This window comes from Mustela lutreola, chromosome 1 (genome assembly GCF_030435805.1).
Source record: "Mustela lutreola isolate mMusLut2 chromosome 1, mMusLut2.pri, whole genome shotgun sequence".
Classification (NCBI taxonomy): domain Eukaryota; kingdom Metazoa; phylum Chordata; class Mammalia; order Carnivora; family Mustelidae; genus Mustela; species Mustela lutreola.
Genome location: NC_081290.1, coordinates 24,990,855 through 25,008,151, shown reverse-complemented (window position 1 = coordinate 25,008,151; position 17,297 = coordinate 24,990,855). Strand labels below are relative to the sequence as shown.

Genomic DNA, 17,297 nt, shown 5'->3' with positions numbered 1-17,297 from the left:
CAAGGATACCCCGCCTGCAGGAGTGGGTGAACAGAGGCACTCGTGACTTCAGCCTGGAGCTACAAGTCACCGTGGGCGCATAGTGCAGTTGGGTTGGGCTCCAAAGGAGGTCAGAGACCACTGATTAATAATGAAGTCAAAATATCTCTTCTGTTTTATAGGGGAAGCGGGACTAAAGTTTTAGGCTCTAAGATGAACTTAAGAGTTTTAACTCTTGGACTTTAAATATTCTCCCTTAAAAAAGTTAAAATCCAGGGGCTCTCAAGTTGGCTCAGGCAGTAGATAGAGCGGAACACGCTTCATCTCAGGGTCATGAGTTCAAGCCCTGTGTTGGGTGCAGAGCCTACTTATAAATAAAACTAAGTTAAAATTAAAATCTCTATCATCCGGGACGCCTGGGTGGCTCAGTTGGTTGAACGACTGCCTCCAACTCAGGTCATAATCCTGGAGTCCCAGGATCGAGTCCCGCATCGGGCTCCCAGATCCACGGGGAGTCTGCTTCTCTCTCTGACCTTTTTCTTGCTCATGCTCTCTCTCACTGTCTCTCTCTCAAATAAATAAATAAAATCTTAAAAAAAAAAAATCTCTATCCTCCTGCTTGGGTTTCTGGGAGGCCATTAGCGAGAAGGCATGCCCGAGTGTCATGCAGAATGGAAGAGACTAGTTCTTGAGCACAAACCTGCTTTGTGCGTTGTGCAGCCTCCCTGGCCCTGTCCTCACCCCATTCCGTACGAAGGGGAGCGCCTGCAGGGCCTGTGGACACTGAAGAAGCCACATGTGCTCGCGTCTCCGCCCTCTTGGGATATTTTATGGTCACACATGGGAGTCTGAAATAGGGAATGGGAATCAGGCGTCCTCTCTCCCATCTGAGTGTTCGCTGGGGTGAGTCCCGGGGTGAGGTGAGGCTTCTGAGGCCTTTGGAGCATTTGCTGCTCTCAGCAGATGCGGCGGCTGTTAGAATGGGGGGCCTTTCATGGGCATCCAGGCTAACGGATTTTTGCGCAGAAGCGGTCATTGTTCCTGTAAGCCGGGGCTGTTGCCGCTGTCAGTTCCCTGGGTGAGACGGTCCTTTCTGGCGGCGCCTATTCAGAGCCTGTTTCCTTTTACAGGGCCCGGCCTAATCCTCTGCCAGCTTTCATTACCCTCGATCCTTCCAAACGAAAATGAAAAGGTCGTGCAGCTGAATTCGTCCTTTTCTCTGAGATGCTTTGGGGAGAGTGAAGTGAGCTGGCAGTACCCCATGTCTGAAGAAGAGAACCCCAATGTGGAAATCAGAAATGAGGAGAACAACAGCGGCCTCTTTGTGACTGTGCTGGAAGTGGTCAATGCGTCCGCGGCGCACACAGGCCTGTACACTTGCTATTACAACCACACGCAGACGGAGGAAATGGAGCTCGAAGGCAGACACATCTACATCTATGTGCCAGGTGAGCTGTGCGGGGGGGCCCCCTCCTTCCCCCGAACCCCGCGCGTGACCCCCCCCACTCCCCCGCCACCAGCCCGGTTAACGTCTGGAGAAATAGGAACATCATAAATGTGTAAGGGAGAAAACTTGGAAAGTACGAGAGAACGCACATTAAATCAAGGTCGCTTGGGAGACCATTATCAAGAAATATTTATGGGGGACGTTTGGAAACCACGTGAAGTTTTAGAAATCATTTGTACCATAGCATGTTTTATTCACGTTCTGCAAAAAATCTGAAATGATCTCGTTTTGGTTCAGCCAAGTTTGACAAGTGTTTGGTTTATTTATTGTGTGTCAGGCCCTGGGCGAAGTGTTGGGGACACGAAAAGTAAGTAGGTAGATCGTGTCTTGGAGGTGCTTATCGTTTCTTTTACTAGCTTCTCAATAACCAGGCTATTTTTTTCAGATGGAATGAAATACATATTTTTGATTAATTAGGGGGAGAATTTCCTTTGATTAAAATTTGGGGCAAATTGATACTGATGATGCTGTCTCTGACCGGTGAGAAGCAGGTGCCAAGACAGGAGTTAAAATGGGATGAAGCACACTAGGGATTGAGGAGGGGGCGGCCTGTGAAGGATCCCACAGAGCCTGCCTGGAAGGGCTGTCTACCTATGTTGTCGGTGTGACCTTAAATGGAGGAGAGAAGGAAGGAAGGTAGAGTAGATGAGTCCTAGAACTCTGCGTTGAGAAAGTCTAAGAGGCTGAGGAACCCCAGTGCCCCACAGCCCTTGGCTAGTGACCCCTCCGGATGGCATGGCCTTGGGGTGTGATGGGTTTCAGAGCCTGCCCTTAGAGTGGAGGACAGTGTGGTGCTTCTCCCAGTCGACCCGTTAATCAGCCAGGCTTAGCCATGAGCTTGAGATTCATTTGGTTTGCCACCCAGCTAGTATTCCCCGTGCCCTCCTTGCAGTGATCGAAATCCCCATCTGTATCTGTGTCTTGTGTCTTCGATGTTCCTTTGTGCCTCTCTGTCTCTCTGTGTCTCTGAGTCTATACCATCTCTGTCTGTATCCATCTCTGTCTGTGTCCATCTCTGTATCCATCTCTATCTGTATCCATGTCTTGTCCATCTCTGTCTGTATCTGTCTTTATCTGTATCCATCTCTGTCTGTATCTGTCTCTGTATCTGTCTCTATCTGTATCCATCTCTGTCTGTATCTGTCTCTCTCTGTATCTGTCTCTGTCTGTATCTGTCTCTATCTGTATCCATCTCTGTCTGGATCCATCTCTGTATTCATCTCTATCTGTGTATATTGGCTTCTACCAAGGACAGTTGTTTAAAGGAGGGCCATGATGTTATTCAAACATCACATAGATAGTGCATAATGGTAGGAATGACTTGCATTTGTAAAGGAAGCCTTGGCTGTTGTGTTAGAAATATCAAACTGTATATTTTAACCTGAGATGAATTTGTAGCTTTGCTGAAATCTTGACGAACAGAGTTCAGGGATGTGGAACTCTGAACATGAACTCAGGTAACAGCAGTCTTCGTACTTAAATTAAAAGAGGCTATAGTTGGATTACTTGGCTTAAAGCAGACAGATATACAAACTGTTGATAACTCTTGCCATCCTGTTTTGGCAGAGGTGAGGTGAGGGGGTCTCTGAAGTATATCTTCCTATCTTTCTGCCTTTTCCTTGTAAGTTCCCCCCAGCCCCCAAATCGGCTGCTCTTCTTGTCCTCTGTAACTGTGGGCGGCCCATGGGATCTAGACCCTCTTTTCATGACACTCTTAACTGTCTGGACCCTCCTTCCTAAAAATAAAAGGTTTTGTTTTAAGAAGGGTAGGCATTTAGAATGTCACCCCAGCTTTGTTCACACATAAATGCCTCCTGCTTTGAAGAGAATGGAATATGGGCTTGTTAAAGGCATATGGTGTTTTGATCTTTTGTTTGTTTTGATCTCTTAAGATTGTCCAAAAATTCTTGTTCCTCCCTTCCCCTCAGCACAAACGTCATCCAAGTAGGCTCTGAACTGCTGTCAGTTAGAGATGATCTTACCTGTACCGGTGGAGAGTAAGGGGCCCTTCAGAACCCAACGTTTGACACCCTTAGAACTCCTTACTGTAGTAGCTTACATAGCTAGTTTTCTTTTAGAAATAAAATTCTCAGGCTGTGGAACTGTAAATTGTTTATTACTTGACAGATTATTTTTTAATAGATCCTCTGTACTACTTTTCAGTGATATTGACTATAGGCAATAGGATTTTTTGAAATTAGGAATATTTTCTCTTGTTTCGAATAGACTTGGTGATTGATCATTTTTTCAATAGTGCTTAAATTTTGATTTCAACTCCTAGCTAATTTATAGTCATCACCAGCCTTTTTTTTTTTTTTTTCCCACTAGGGTACAGGTATATTGGTGGGGTTCATACTTGTGTTATTTTGTTGTTCATACTATATTTTATTTTGTTCATACAAAACAGCCTTCTAGCTCTTACGATGGTTAATATCATTGTGAACATTCTGGATATAGGTGAAGGTATCATTCATACCTAATGCGATTTCATGCCAGTGAGATAATTTTTCTGAGTATAATAGGTAAAGGTGAAGGTAATGCCTAACGTGTTTTTCTCTCTTCGCCAAACCACAGACCCAGATGTAGCCTTTGTACCTTTGGGAATGACCGATTATTTGGTCATCGTGGAGGAGGATGATTCTGCCATCATACCTTGTCGCACGACTGACCCCGAGACTCCGGTCACCTTGATAAGCAGTGACGGGGTGGTGCACGCCTCCTATGACAGCAGACAGGGCTTCAATGGGACCTTCAGCGTCGGGCCCTATATCTGTGAAGCTACCGTTAGGGGGAAGAAGTTCCAGACCATTCCATTTAATGTTTATGCTCTAAAAGGTACTTGCTTCTTCTCTCTCCTTTACATAAGAGTTAAAAAAAGAATAATTCAATGTATATGGATGGGATTTTAAAAAAAATCATAGTCCCTAGTAATGGAGACCCTAAATATTTGGGGATTTCGCACCCCACCTTTGCCATAAAATGTTAGGCTGCCATCTGTGTCTGAAGTAATACTAAGCTTAGCATTACTAAGGCAAATGCTCCTTTATCCCAGTAAGATTTCCTATTTCATCAGTTGACTTCAAAATACTGTGAGGAATTCTTTTCTCGCATAAGCCTCTTACTGTTGTACCCACATTCCTGACTGCAGAGGCCCTAAATACAAACACACACCTGTGGGGGGTAGATGCCTCGATTAACTTCAATAACTTAAGATTCTGATTCTGAGCGAAGCTTGTTGCTGTAGTCCTGCCTTTGATGTGAATGGTTCATGTGAATGGGAAGGAAGAATGTGTGTTCAGGGTCAGAAGTTTGGGGTTAGCAAATGCTACTGAACGCTGGGTAAGGGCCTTTTTATGCCAGCGCTGTGCTTGGTTCTAGAAAAGAACTGAGAATAGCTGAGTAGCAGGTCGGGGAGAGAGAGAGGGGTAGGGGAGGAGCAGAGTGCCCAGAGCAGTGCTGGTCAGTCAAGGCTGGTTGATGAAATGAGTAAATACATCCATAAAGCTGGTTACAGAAGAGGAAAGCCATCCTCAACTCAGATGCTCAGGAATGGGGTGCTCTGTTCCATTGGAATTTAGGTTTAGTATGGTTACTGTTGCGTGTGTAGGTATTTTATGTGTGTGTGTGTGTGTGTGTGTGTGTGTGTGTGTACGCTATTTTATAACTGTGCCAAATTACATATGTCAGCACAAAATCAAAGCTGCTGAGACTTTAAACATTTTGTCTTGATCACAGTGGTTTGAGAATTATTTTTTTATGGGCAACTTGGTGGCTCAGTTTAAGTATCTGCCTCTTGCCTTGGAGTCAGAGTCATATTCTTGGGGTTGTGAGACTGAACCCCGCATCAGGGCTTAAGATCTCGCTCTTCCTTTGCCCCCTCCCCCAAAACAAACACACAAAAAGCTTAAAAAGAAAAGAAAATATTTTTCAGGGTTTTAAAAAGGAAAGCAAACCCAAACCTTACAACGGTTCTTAACTGTATTACGGGTATTGAGGTTCTTGTGTCTGTTCTTCTTTTCAATAGCAACATCAGAACTTGATCTAGAAATGGAAGCTCTTAAAACTGTGTATAAGTCAGGGGAGACGATTGTGGTCACCTGTGCTGTCTTTAACAACGAGGTGGTCGACCTTCAGTGGACGTACCCCGGAGAAGTGGTAGGTACCTGCAGGGCTCTTGGTGGCATGGAGAAGAGCCCAGCAGGCCTGGAACACCCGTCACTGGTGGCGCAGGATCCCGGGCTTCTCAAGAACTCAGCTTCCCATCTCTGCAGTGAGCCTGTTCTACTAGATCACTTCATGGCTCTTTGGGCAGTGGGAGAGGTGGAGACGCTAGCTGCAGCAGACCTGCAGAATCTATGTACGCTGAGCCTTTTTCTTCCCCACAAGTCAGAAAGAAATAGGAAGGTTCTATCTACATGGTTTTGTCTGTCTGTCTGTCTGTCTGTCTATCTAATTCCCTTTCCCTCCTGATTTGTACATTTCTGCTCCCTGTTCTTTTTTTGGCATTTGATAGCTTCTCTCATTTTACCCATTTCTCTCTCCTCTGCTTTGGCTTCCCCTCCTCCTCCTTCTCTGGGGCATCACTTGGAAGTTGGGCATTTTCACATTCAACCTTAGAACCTCATGCATTGAAGAGACATTCATAGTCTGATACGCATACATCTTCCCTGGCTATGAGGGAGTTTGGTCTCACTGTTCATACTTGATTGGCCTTAATCCTTAAAGCATAAACATTCTGCTCACTTACTGAAAATAGACATTTTCCCCCCAAACCACAGTACCTGCATTTTGGCCCAAAAATACATAATCTAAGTATCAATTTTATAAAACAAAAGTTTTCAACAGGTAATAAAAATAATTCAGGTTTATTTTCATAATGTTACAAAATTGAGAGAAACAGGAGAAGCCACTTCCCAGGACATCACCATTAATATTTTAGGAAGATGAGTCCTTTCGGTACTTGGTATACAGAATAAATGCAATCATTAATTGGTATTAGGCTTTAAATAGTACTTTGTCGTATCCTTTTTCCTTTAGCAGCATAGCACAGACACCTTACTATGCCATTAAATGTCCTTTTAAAATACGATTTTCTAAGGAGCTAGTCTAAGAACATTTTTTTAAAATTAGACTTTATTTTTTTAGAGCTGTTTTAGGTTAGTAGTAAAATTGAGTGGTCGGTACAGAGATTTCCCATTAGCCTCTGCCCAGTGCATGCACAGCTCCCCGTTGTTATCGACAGCCCCGTGGGGTTGGTGGGGGAGGACATTACAATCTAGGAACCTACATTGGCTCCTCATCCCCACCCATGGGCTGTAGTGTACATGAGGGTTCACTCTTCAGAGCTAGTTTTGAAAGTTGGTTTTCCTCCTCTCCTGCTGTAGAAAGGCAAAGGCATCACCATGCTGGAGGAAATCAAGGTCCCGTCCATCAAATTGGTGTATACGCTGACGGTCCCCGAGGCCACGGTGAAAGATAGTGGAGATTACGAATGTGCTGCCCGCCAGGCCACCAAGGAGGTCAAAGAGATGAAGAAAGTCACCATTTCTGTCCATGGTACATTCTGCTTTCTGAAATGTCAGTCGTCCCGGCTGCTCGCGATCCACTCTGGTAATCGTTACTTAATGGAAACTCTTCCCCCTACAGAGAAAGGGTTCATTGAAATCAAACCCAACTTCAGCCCGTTGGAAGCTGTTGACCTACATGAAGTCAAACATTTCGTGGTGGATGTGCAGGCCTACCCCCCTCCCAAGATATCCTGGCTGAAGGACAATCTGACTCTGATTGAAAATCTCACAGAGATCACCACGGACATAGAAAAGATTCAGGAAATTAGGTAAAGAAACACCCTTCCCACATACGCATTTCTTTTTACTGTTTCCCTCAGGATAGATGGAGGTTTATGCAGGTCTGTGACACATGGATGGATCTAGAAAATGAGCAGTCTGACCTGGGAGATACTTGAAATCAGGTGCCCTTCATGATAACCATTGCCATGGGCTAATACTGTTGATAAATATTTAACAATAAAATGAGAAGAAGGAACTAAAGAGCTGTGTTCCCAGTGAAAGACTATTTCCTGCATCCAGGACAGGATGGAGGAAGGAAGTCAGGTGGGACCCACTTGAGCTGAAGATATTTGATGACATCCACCATCTGTATGGCAAGGAGATAACGTATGATGAGGCCATTCATCACTTAAACCTACATGAAGCAAAACATCACTAGTTTCATCAGAAACACATTTGCCCAAGGGAGGCTTCTGCTGGAAATAGGAGTAGTGGCTGCTTAGACCTGGTTTAGAGCAAATGGATTCTCACTCCCCGAGGAGACAGTCTCTGGCCCCCATCTCTTACGTAGGGGTGGAGTAAGTTACCTTGGCCTCAGTCTCCATGTCTATAAAGTAAGGTTAAGAGTATCTTATGTCCTTCAAGGCAGGGAATTAGACCAGATGACACTTGAGGTCTCTTGCAGTTTTTAAATTCTGATTGGAATCGCAGAGCAGAAGGCACATCCTGCGCTAGGTTTTCTGACCCCGTGCCCTCATCAGAAACAACATGCCAGAGAGGCTCATGTCAGTCCTCTCTTTCTGGCCCTCAGGGAAGAAGGGCAGACCCTCTCTCCTTGGTTCACTTCACCTTGGGACTTGCTTGCTTCTTTGTGAACTAAATCCCATGTGTCACTGAGAAGTAGTATCTGAGCAAACAGAGTTGTATAGCCTCTGGAGTACAGTGATGTTAAGAGTGTCAAGTGCTGAATCTGGAGGGCTTTTCTGATGACACAAGGGGAAGGTGTGCAAAGACATGGGCAGGGCCAAACTTGACTTAGGGCTGTGAGGCCAGAGGAGCAGGGTAGTCCTGGCACAGCTAACCCTTGGGATGCTTGTAGGCATGCTCTCCGCAGGCCAGAGTGAGAGTCAGGACCAGACAAAGCTCGCCAGTGGAAAGGTGTGGGAAAGCTGCCTGTGAAAGTGATCCAAGAGCTCCTAGCACAGATGCGCCTAGTTCCCATGGTGGGCTAGGGACCATAAGGATGAATGCACTGAATGGGGGATATGGCTTCCCCGGAGCTTTGGACTAGTGGATCTGCCAGTTTCCTTGGCTGAGCCAGTGGAGACAGTGAATGACAGAGGATCATGTGGTGACGACTAACTAGGAGTGCCTACGGGGACTTGCTCAGAAAGTTCTGGTCTGGAGCACGTCCCGCATGGTCCCCGGTGGACAAAGCAGCCCCCTGTGCTCCCATTAACGGTGTTGGTGCCTGGCATCTTGGACTAGAAGACTCTATGTTTACAGCATAACTTTGGGGCTTCAAAATCCTTCCACACGTATAATTTCATTGAATTCATTCTGGAAAGGACACTGTGCTATAGCACATGATAGTTATCCCACACTACACGTAAGGACGCCGAGGCATGGAGGTTTTCGGTGATGCCCCAGCTCTTCTCACTTGGTGACTAGCGCTTTTCCCATCCATCCCGTTGCTTTTCAGCACTGTGATGTTTTACTTACTCGTTTATTTAAAGATTCATTTATTTTAAAGATTGATATTTTTATTTGACATAGCAAGAGAGCACAAGCAGGGGGAGTTGAAGCGGGAGAAGCAGGCTCCCCACTGAGCAGGGAGCCCAGTGCGAGGCTCAATCCCAGGACTCTGAGATCATGACCTGAGTTGAAGGCAGACACTTAACCTGCTAAGCCTCCGAGGTACTCTTGTGAGGCTTCAAAAAGAAGGGCAATCAAATGGGCAAATACTTTATTGATGAACCCACACAAGCACACAGAGCCAGATGTCATTTATAATACATGGAAGAAATCTTCAGGGGAAACTTCCCTTTAATAAAGTATGAAGAAATAGATTTTTCTAATTTCTTCTAATAGGCAATGCAATCTTTTGCTTTATCGGTATTGAAGCATAAAGAAGTTGCATTGGAAGAAGCCTTGCTCCATTCCTGCCACCATGTGCCCTGGTCTTCCTGCCTCCCCCAGCTGAGGGAAATAACCTTTATTAGTTTCATTAGATTCTTCTGAAACCTTCTAGAGTTTTCTTTAAGCAAATACCAGCAAGTAGGAAGGTTAAGTCCTGGAGATTTCTCCATGACAGTGTGCAGACTGTGTCAGCATTCTTTCTTCAAGAATGCCCCCATTGTTTGGCTGTACCACCTCAATGATGGATATTTAGGGGAAGCAGGTATTTTTAAAAAGGTAAAAATCAAGTTTTTGTTTTGTTTTTTTTTTAAAAGGAAAGTTGGGATGTGTCTGTTTTGTTCAGAAGTCAGGCCTTAACAGAACCGATTGCTGTTCTAGCCACATAAGCTGTTGCTCATCAAGATACATGGTCTTCGTTTGAGAATTAAGTGTCTGTAAGTCAGACCTTCACTGTGTAGAAAGGGCACCGAAAATCCCAGAAAAGCGATGATGCAGACTAAAAAAAACAGTATGTTTTTACTTTTTACAAAATCAGACTTGAACGTGAACATGGTAACTGTTGGAACAGTTGGCATCTGTTTGGCTCCAACTTGCTGACACAGAGTCCTTGTCATTTCAGATATCGGAGCAAATTAAAGCTGATCCGTGCTAAGGAGGAAGACAGTGGTCATTACACAATTGTCGTTCAAAACGAAGACGATGTGAAGAGCTATACTTTTGAACTCTTAACTCAAGGTGCGTCAGGCAGTATCAAGATAATGGTAGCCCAGTGACTGTGTAAATGAGTGCACCCCCCTCCCCCCCACCGCCAAGGAGAGCCTGGCACTTTTCCTCCCAGCGGGTGAAGAGAAAAACAACACTTCATGGGAAACGCAGTGGGTGTAGACGTCACCTGTCAGGGAGAGCTTTGTTGGCCTTAGGAATTCACACAGTTCTGGGAAGTTCCGAGCTGCTCTGTAACAGTCTGGGGGAATTCCTAGCTTACAACACCACCTGCTTCTCAGGCTGGCTCCTCCAGTTCTTGGAAGAGGAAAGTGATGGTTTTGGTCCAGATGACCTCAGGTTGTTCCGGAGAGTTTTAGCCTTTTTGCTTAGCTCCCCTCACTGGCATCCACGGCGCAGTGGCCCTTACTTACCAGGAGGGCGTGCCTCAGTCTCTCCACGTTCACGTCCAGCCCTTGTTCGCTGGATACCTGCCATGTGCCCAGGACTTCTTACAGGCTCCCTTAACCCTCCCAGTAAACCTATGATACAAATGCTAGCATATTTCTAATTTATTTGAGCAAGGATTAAAAAAAAAATCTTTAAGAGCTAGTGACATTCTACAGATGCACTTTGGTAAATGCTGCTTTACATTATATACTCGGGCTGAATCCATTAGTTAAACCCCAAGCCTTAAGACAGCTTTAAGAACCTCCTTGCTTTTCAAGCCAAATAGCCACAGGGGCCTTTTGCTTTCCTCACTCCAGATTTAGAACACCACAGGACACAAATCCCTAAACACTGCAACTGTGAAAATGCTCTTAACCAAGTGGGTCTATGCAGAGTGGAGCCTGTAACTGCTTTCAGCCCCTTCTTGGGGGGTTACTCGCTTGACAGGTTCGAATGTGGGGAGGGGCCAAGGGAGACGAATTCTGAACCTGATTTCTGTGAACCTGGGGCTCGCAGGAGCTCCGGGGCCCAGACCATTCAATTCTGATGGCCCTTCCCCTCTTCGCAGTTCCCTCTTCCATTCTGGACTTGGTCGACGACCACCATGGCACTACGGGGGGCCAGACCGTGAGATGCACCGCTGAAGGGACGCCACTTCCTGACATCGAGTGGATGGTTTGCAAGGATATTAAGAAGTACGGAAACTAGAGGTTTCTTTCTCATTGGTGGTCAGAATGTTTCTTCCTTGATTCAAAGAACTTGAGATGCATTTTCTTTCTTTGGCTTTCCCTTCTTTTGTGATTCTTCCTGGGCCAAAGTCCCATAAACTCCAGGCTAGGATCTTAAGCATAGGCCTGGCGTGCCTGCGCGGATGGTATGTGTGCCCGTGCACCTGTGTGGTCATGAGTACTGTAAGGAGGGGGTCCCTAACTCGCACCAGATTTCTCCAAGGGTGCCCCATCAGAAAAGAAGATGAATTTAAAGGACCACAGCTCTAAGGATTTTTACTACCCTGGCCCACTTCACTTTATAGGTCTTACAGGGTGAGCTTTATTTGGTAGCTAGACTGGCGTGTGAACATAAGTGACAGTCTTGTGCATGGTGACTGCCCCCTGTGCCTACCTGCTGTCTGGGTGCAGTTAACTCACCAGTTCCTCTTTGACCCACCATCTGTCCACCTTTTCTGATGGGCCCTCGAGCAATGTGCCCATGGTGACCGCGTTTGGGAGCCTCGATTGTTTCTCTTGGGGGCTGAGAGTCCTAGACCTCCCCCTTCTTAGGGCAGAATGACAGGACTGGGATCTTGACTGGGGCTGGAATCTAGGTCTCCTAACTCAGCCAGTGGATCACTTCAACCCTACTGAGACAGTGTAGGTGGGGAGAAGAGGAGGGAGCCAGGCGTTTCCAGTGGCTGGGCAGTTGGAATAGTTAAACATTCTTGAAGTAGATCTGATCCATTGGCTCATGGGTTCAAGGCTTGGAATTGGTAGTTACATTTGATGGAACTAACTTCTACTTTGCCTGCTTCATCAGCAGTTAACTTTGAATTATCTGCATATAGGTTATCCTCTGTTGGGTCTTTGCAAACGAGTTCCATGTTAATATGCACATAAAATAAAGTCTACCTGTAGCAACCCCAGATGCAGGCGAGGTCAGAATGGCTGCCACCGTCGATGATTCTCTCTGCTTTGCTCACCTCCATTATCCTGATAACTGGTTTTAAATGAATGTCTTTTTTTCTCCCCAGGTGTAATAATGAAACTTCATGGGCGATTTTGGCCAGCAATATCTCAAACATCATCACGGAGGTCCACCCCCGAGACAGGAGTACTGTAGAGGGACGAGTGACATTCACCAGAGTGGAGGAGACCATCGCTGTCCGATGTCTGGCCAAGAACCTCCTTGGGGCTGAGAGCCGGGAGCTGAAGCTGGTGGCTCCCAGTGAGTTGCTCTTAGTCAACACCCAAGCCCTTCCTCCCGCAGGCAGAACCTTGAATCCCAGATGCGGTCTGAAAGGAATGAAGGTCCCAAGGCAGAAATTCAGCTCTGAATGCTTTTAAAGGGCTTTCTCTGGGCTTCCATGAGGGAACCCTTTCTTTCGGATTCTGACCCCAAACTGCATCTTGAGGAGGCATCCGAGGTATTCTGCCTGTCTAGCAGGGTAGCTGGTCGGTCTCTGTAGTCTGAGTGCGGGGATGGATGATAGGGAAGGAGGATCTTCTGCCTTGTTGCTCCTTTGAACTGTCGAGACAGGTTGCATTTTTTAAAAAAATAATAATAATAATAAATCAACGAAGCCCAAAGTATAATATAAACAAAATGCAGCCTTTCAAAATAAACCGAACCTACATGGCTTTCAGTCCCATTTATCAGTCTTTACATTCCAGCCCACCTTCTGTCTAGAAGGTTAATGTTGTGGCACCTTTGGAACAAGTGCTACATTTCCCTGATGGAATTTTGTTCCCTTTCTCTTCTAAGGGAAGATCTGGGGTAGTGTTAGATCATGTTAGATGATTGAGAGGCGGTATCACCCATCCTTAAAATGAGCCAGGCAGCCTCGGTGCTTCTCCCCCAGAAGGGAGAGGTTTCCGACCCACACACAACCACATCACCTTCCCGCCCTCCTGCGTGTTTGTGGAAATTTCTACCTCACGCAGCCTTTCTCCTTCAGCACTGCGATCCGAGCTCACTGTGGCTGCTGCGGTCCTCGTGCTGCTGGTGATTGTGATCGTCTCACTCATTGTCCTGGTTGTCATTTGGAAACAGGTAGGTATTTTTCTCCAAGAACAAAAACCCTTGAGGCCACTAAGAACAAGAAGAATGACGGTCTAGTTCAGGGCTTGGCACAGAGAAGGAGCTCAGTAACGATGTGTTGAACGTGTCAGTCCTGCTGTGTTCTGGTCGCTTGGCTGCGGTCAAGCTTCGGTGCCTTTGGGCTTTGGTAATCACCAGCTACCTGTTGTGCTCATTTGTAGAAACCGAGGTATGAAATCCGTTGGAGGGTCATTGAATCCATCAGCCCTGATGGACATGAATATATTTATGTGGACCCAATGCAGCTGCCTTATGACTCGAGATGGGAGTTTCCAAGAGATGGACTTGTGCTTGGTAAGCGCCTCCTGGGCTGATCCCCTGACTCCCCTTTGATTTGGACATGACCTTTTATAGCCTTGTACAGGGATTAGGGATCTGAACTTCCACTCAGTTAGAGCTAGGTAATAGAAATTGGCTTTCAGAAATATTTTTCTGTCTTGAAAATGAATGAATTATATCACTGCCGTGGTTTTTATTAAAAAAATCTCGTTCCAGGGGCACCCAGGTGGCTCAGTCAGGTAAACATCTCTGATTTCGGCTCAGACCATGATCTCGGGGTCCTGGGATCGAGTCCCGCATCAGGCTCCGCCCTCGGCAGGGAGCCTTCATGTCCCTCTGCCCTTTCCCCCTGCTTGTGCGCTCTTTCAAATAAATAAATAAAAATCTTAAAAAAATAAAAACATAAAAAAAAATAAAAATCTTGGTCTATAACAGATTATGGTTAAAGAAAATTCTACGTGGGCTGGAATGTAAAAAGGAGAGGAGAATGTGAGAATGTCCTGCCAAAGAGAGTCGTTGAGATGGCTTGGCTTTGGGAGTGACCCGAATTGATGAGATGAATTTATGTGACTGAAAAGGAACAGACAAGAATTGAATGAGGACAACCACACAGGGTATTTTAATCTAGCCCAGTCTGAGGATGTATTAGATGCTTCTTTAGAAATGTATATAGAATATAAAAACACAGCTTCTTTAGAAATGTATATAGGATATAAAAACACAGGTACTTTCCAAAGCACTTTCCAAAGCACAGTACTTTTCCAAAGCAAAACATGTAAAAAGAATCAAGCCAACTTATCGCAAACTTTTCAGATATTTCAGTCTAGGGCTGAGAACCGAGTACGTGAATTAGTTCAAGGAATTTCTTTTTAAAATCACATCATGGATGAATGAAAACAAAGACAAAAAGCAGATAACCATGGGGGATGGGGGAAGCAAAGGGAAAATACGATGAAAACAGAGAAAGAGGCAAACCATAAGAGACTCTTAGCTGTAAGGAAAAAAACCAAGGTTTCTGGGCCGGGGAGGTAGGTAGGAGCATAGGGTAGGGTAGTTGGGTGATGGGGATTAAGGAGGGCACTTGATACAAGGAGCACTGGGTGTTACTTGCAACTGATGATCACTAAATTCTACTTCTGAAACTAATAATACAGTATATATTAACTAAATTGAATTTAAAGAAAAAAAAAGACAAGTGAAAGACTAGAGGTTGTGTCCATGGGAACACACTAGACCCACTTGTCTTATTCCGAAGTGCAGCAAGTTTAGGTCGTCTTAAACTGAAATCAAACACGATGTCTTAGTTACTTCCAATGTCAACTACTTGGACCTGGAAATGAAGCTTGATCATCTCTTCCTCCCACCAATTGCACCCCTACCACCCCTACCCCCTGTCGATTTTACAGAAAGAGCAGAGGAACTTAAAGTAGTAAAATGTGGGGGAAAAGGGTGACACCCCTAACATGCTAAGAGGCATTTCTGTGTATCTCTGCTCCTATGTGTTCCCCTAAGGCAGCCATACGTTTCTGGGTACAGTCTCCCACATGCACATGTGCACACACGCACTGCTGGTTGCTAGTCCCTTATGAGCCAAGTCTTCCCCCCGGCTGTTTACTTACGTCACCGCCAGCGTGGAGCCAAGCGTGGCTCCCGGGGTGCAGTAGCCTGTGACATTCCTGGTCCTTCCGACAAGCAGCGGCAAGGACACCAGCCCGAAGTTCACTTCTTCACGCCTCGGAATCAGTGAGGTCTCGGAGGGATTTCCAGTGGATAAGGACTTAACTGCTGCAAAAGATGTGTCTGTCTGCATGTGGAGAACTGAAGGGTAGAGAAGCAGGGGGTGTGGGCGAGAGCCACAGGAAACGGGCCTTGGAGCCTGCGGACTGGCCCCGCACTAGAGCTGGGAGAAAGCTCACATCAGGGAAGGATGCGCCGCCCTCACTCCTGCCCGAGGATCCCTTCCCCTTGCAAATGGTATTTGATGAAAGCAGTTGCACTGATTGCCTTCTGTGGGCTCTGTTCTGGTCTCAAACTTGCTGACATGCAGGAATCATGACGGTTACTCCATCCTGGAGGAACAGCCTCCCTCCCTGCCCCGCCTCCCCACTGGCGCCCTGCGCTTTCGGGCAAGCCTACCGCTGACTGTGCTGAATAATACCAAGGGGATGGCGCTACATTTCACCCGTGTTAATGGTTCTGATTGCTCGCAGGTCGGATCCTGGGATCTGGTGCATTCGGGAAAGTGGTTGAAGGAACCGCCTATGGGTTAAGCCGCTCCCAGCCTGTCATGAAAGTAGCCGTGAAGATGCTAAAACGTAAGTGCCCTTTCCTGGGATTTTTTTTTTTTTAAATCAAAGTGAGTCCAGTGTGTGCCACATTAAGGACCAGATCTTGGTTTTTTCCGATTCCAGGTTTTCTGTGTCTTCAGGCTCTTTTTTCTTCTGGGTCATTTAGATTATTCTCGTTGCCTGTATGTTGGAAAATCAGGAGTTATTTTTGGTGACTTCTTTTTACCTTGAAGACTAGGGGTTATTAGACCAAGTTACTCTGTGTTTCTCTTTTAGACTTTTGGTAAATAAAATGCCATCCGGTCGTGGGGTTGGCCGCGTTACTGGGTTTTTCTGGGAGGTAAAGGGCTTGAAATGATGGGAGATTGATTCTTCAACAGCCACAGCCAGATCCAGTGAGAAGCAAGCTCTCATGTCGGAACTGAAGATAATGACTCACCTGGGGCCACATTTGAACATTGTGAACTTGCTGGGAGCCTGTACCAAGTCAGGTAGGCTTCCTGACCTGGGAGGGGGGATATAAGTCCTTAACTCTCTACCTCCAAACATGCCAGCAAATACATGTCCCCTGAACGGAGTTGCCTGACTTCCACTGAATCGTTGGAAGCTCCTCGTTTTGAGAATCATCTCGTGTCGGGGCAAACATATCTTCATTTTTATGCCTATTGCTTAACTGCTTTCGGTTCCCACAGGCCCTATTTACATCATCACGGAGTACTGCTTCTATGGGGATTTGGTCAACTATTTGCATAAGAACAGGGATAGCTTCCTGAGCCGCCACCCGGAGAAGCCAAAGAAGGAGCTGGACATTTTCGGATTGAACCCTGCGGATGACAGCACGCGGAGGTGGGTGCAGAGTTACGCGTTGCTGAGAGTCCCAAGCCTCACCGCTGGAGACAGCCCGTGTTCTCATAGAATCCATGTCTGCAGACCCAGCAAGACTTAGAGCCCCACTACCCTGCCCGTCACCCCCTGACGCAGCCCGGACATCCCTGCCTGTAGGTGTTTGGGACTGGGTATCATGCGGGGAGGCCTTGCTGAGAGGTTTGAATGGAAGCAAGAGTTGGAATCATTGGACTCATTCTGGGAGCTATTTGGCTGTTAAGGTTCGGTCCACTTCAGGCCTGTAAGACGTGGCTCCGGCCAGGGAGGATGCCTGCTGATATCTTGTGAGAAACTGACCGAGGACCCCCACGTTTCGAGATTCTGCCCCTTAACTGAGCCTGGGCCTAGAGGTCAAGCTGGTGGTAGTAATCCCACGCACAGGAACGTACAAGGAGCTGTCAAGTTGTGTGTGGATTTCCAGTTCTGTAAGATCAGAAAGCGCAAGTTCACTTGATACTGAGTTAC

The 17,297-nt window shown here is 46.2% G+C and overlaps 1 protein-coding gene across 3 annotated transcripts in view; it reads left to right on the top strand.

Moving 5' to 3' along the window:
- PDGFRA (platelet derived growth factor receptor alpha) overlaps nt 1–17,297 on the top strand; it is a 41,241-nt gene that overhangs the window by 9,936 nt on the left and 14,008 nt on the right. For all 3 annotated transcript variants that reach the window (XM_059161173.1, XM_059161180.1, XM_059161191.1), the window contains exons 3-15: nt 1,110–1,427; nt 4,061–4,321; nt 5,511–5,641; nt 6,871–7,042; nt 7,133–7,322; nt 10,034–10,149; nt 11,135–11,261; nt 12,314–12,507; nt 13,238–13,332; nt 13,542–13,674; nt 15,870–15,974; nt 16,328–16,438; nt 16,640–16,793. In XM_059161173.1, coding sequence (XP_059017156.1) covers nt 1,110–1,427; nt 4,061–4,321; nt 5,511–5,641; nt 6,871–7,042; nt 7,133–7,322; nt 10,034–10,149; nt 11,135–11,261; nt 12,314–12,507; nt 13,238–13,332; nt 13,542–13,674; nt 15,870–15,974; nt 16,328–16,438; nt 16,640–16,793 — 2,107 coding nt within the window. The remainder of the gene's footprint in view (nt 1–1,109; nt 1,428–4,060; nt 4,322–5,510; nt 5,642–6,870; nt 7,043–7,132; nt 7,323–10,033; nt 10,150–11,134; nt 11,262–12,313; nt 12,508–13,237; nt 13,333–13,541; nt 13,675–15,869; nt 15,975–16,327; nt 16,439–16,639; nt 16,794–17,297) is intronic.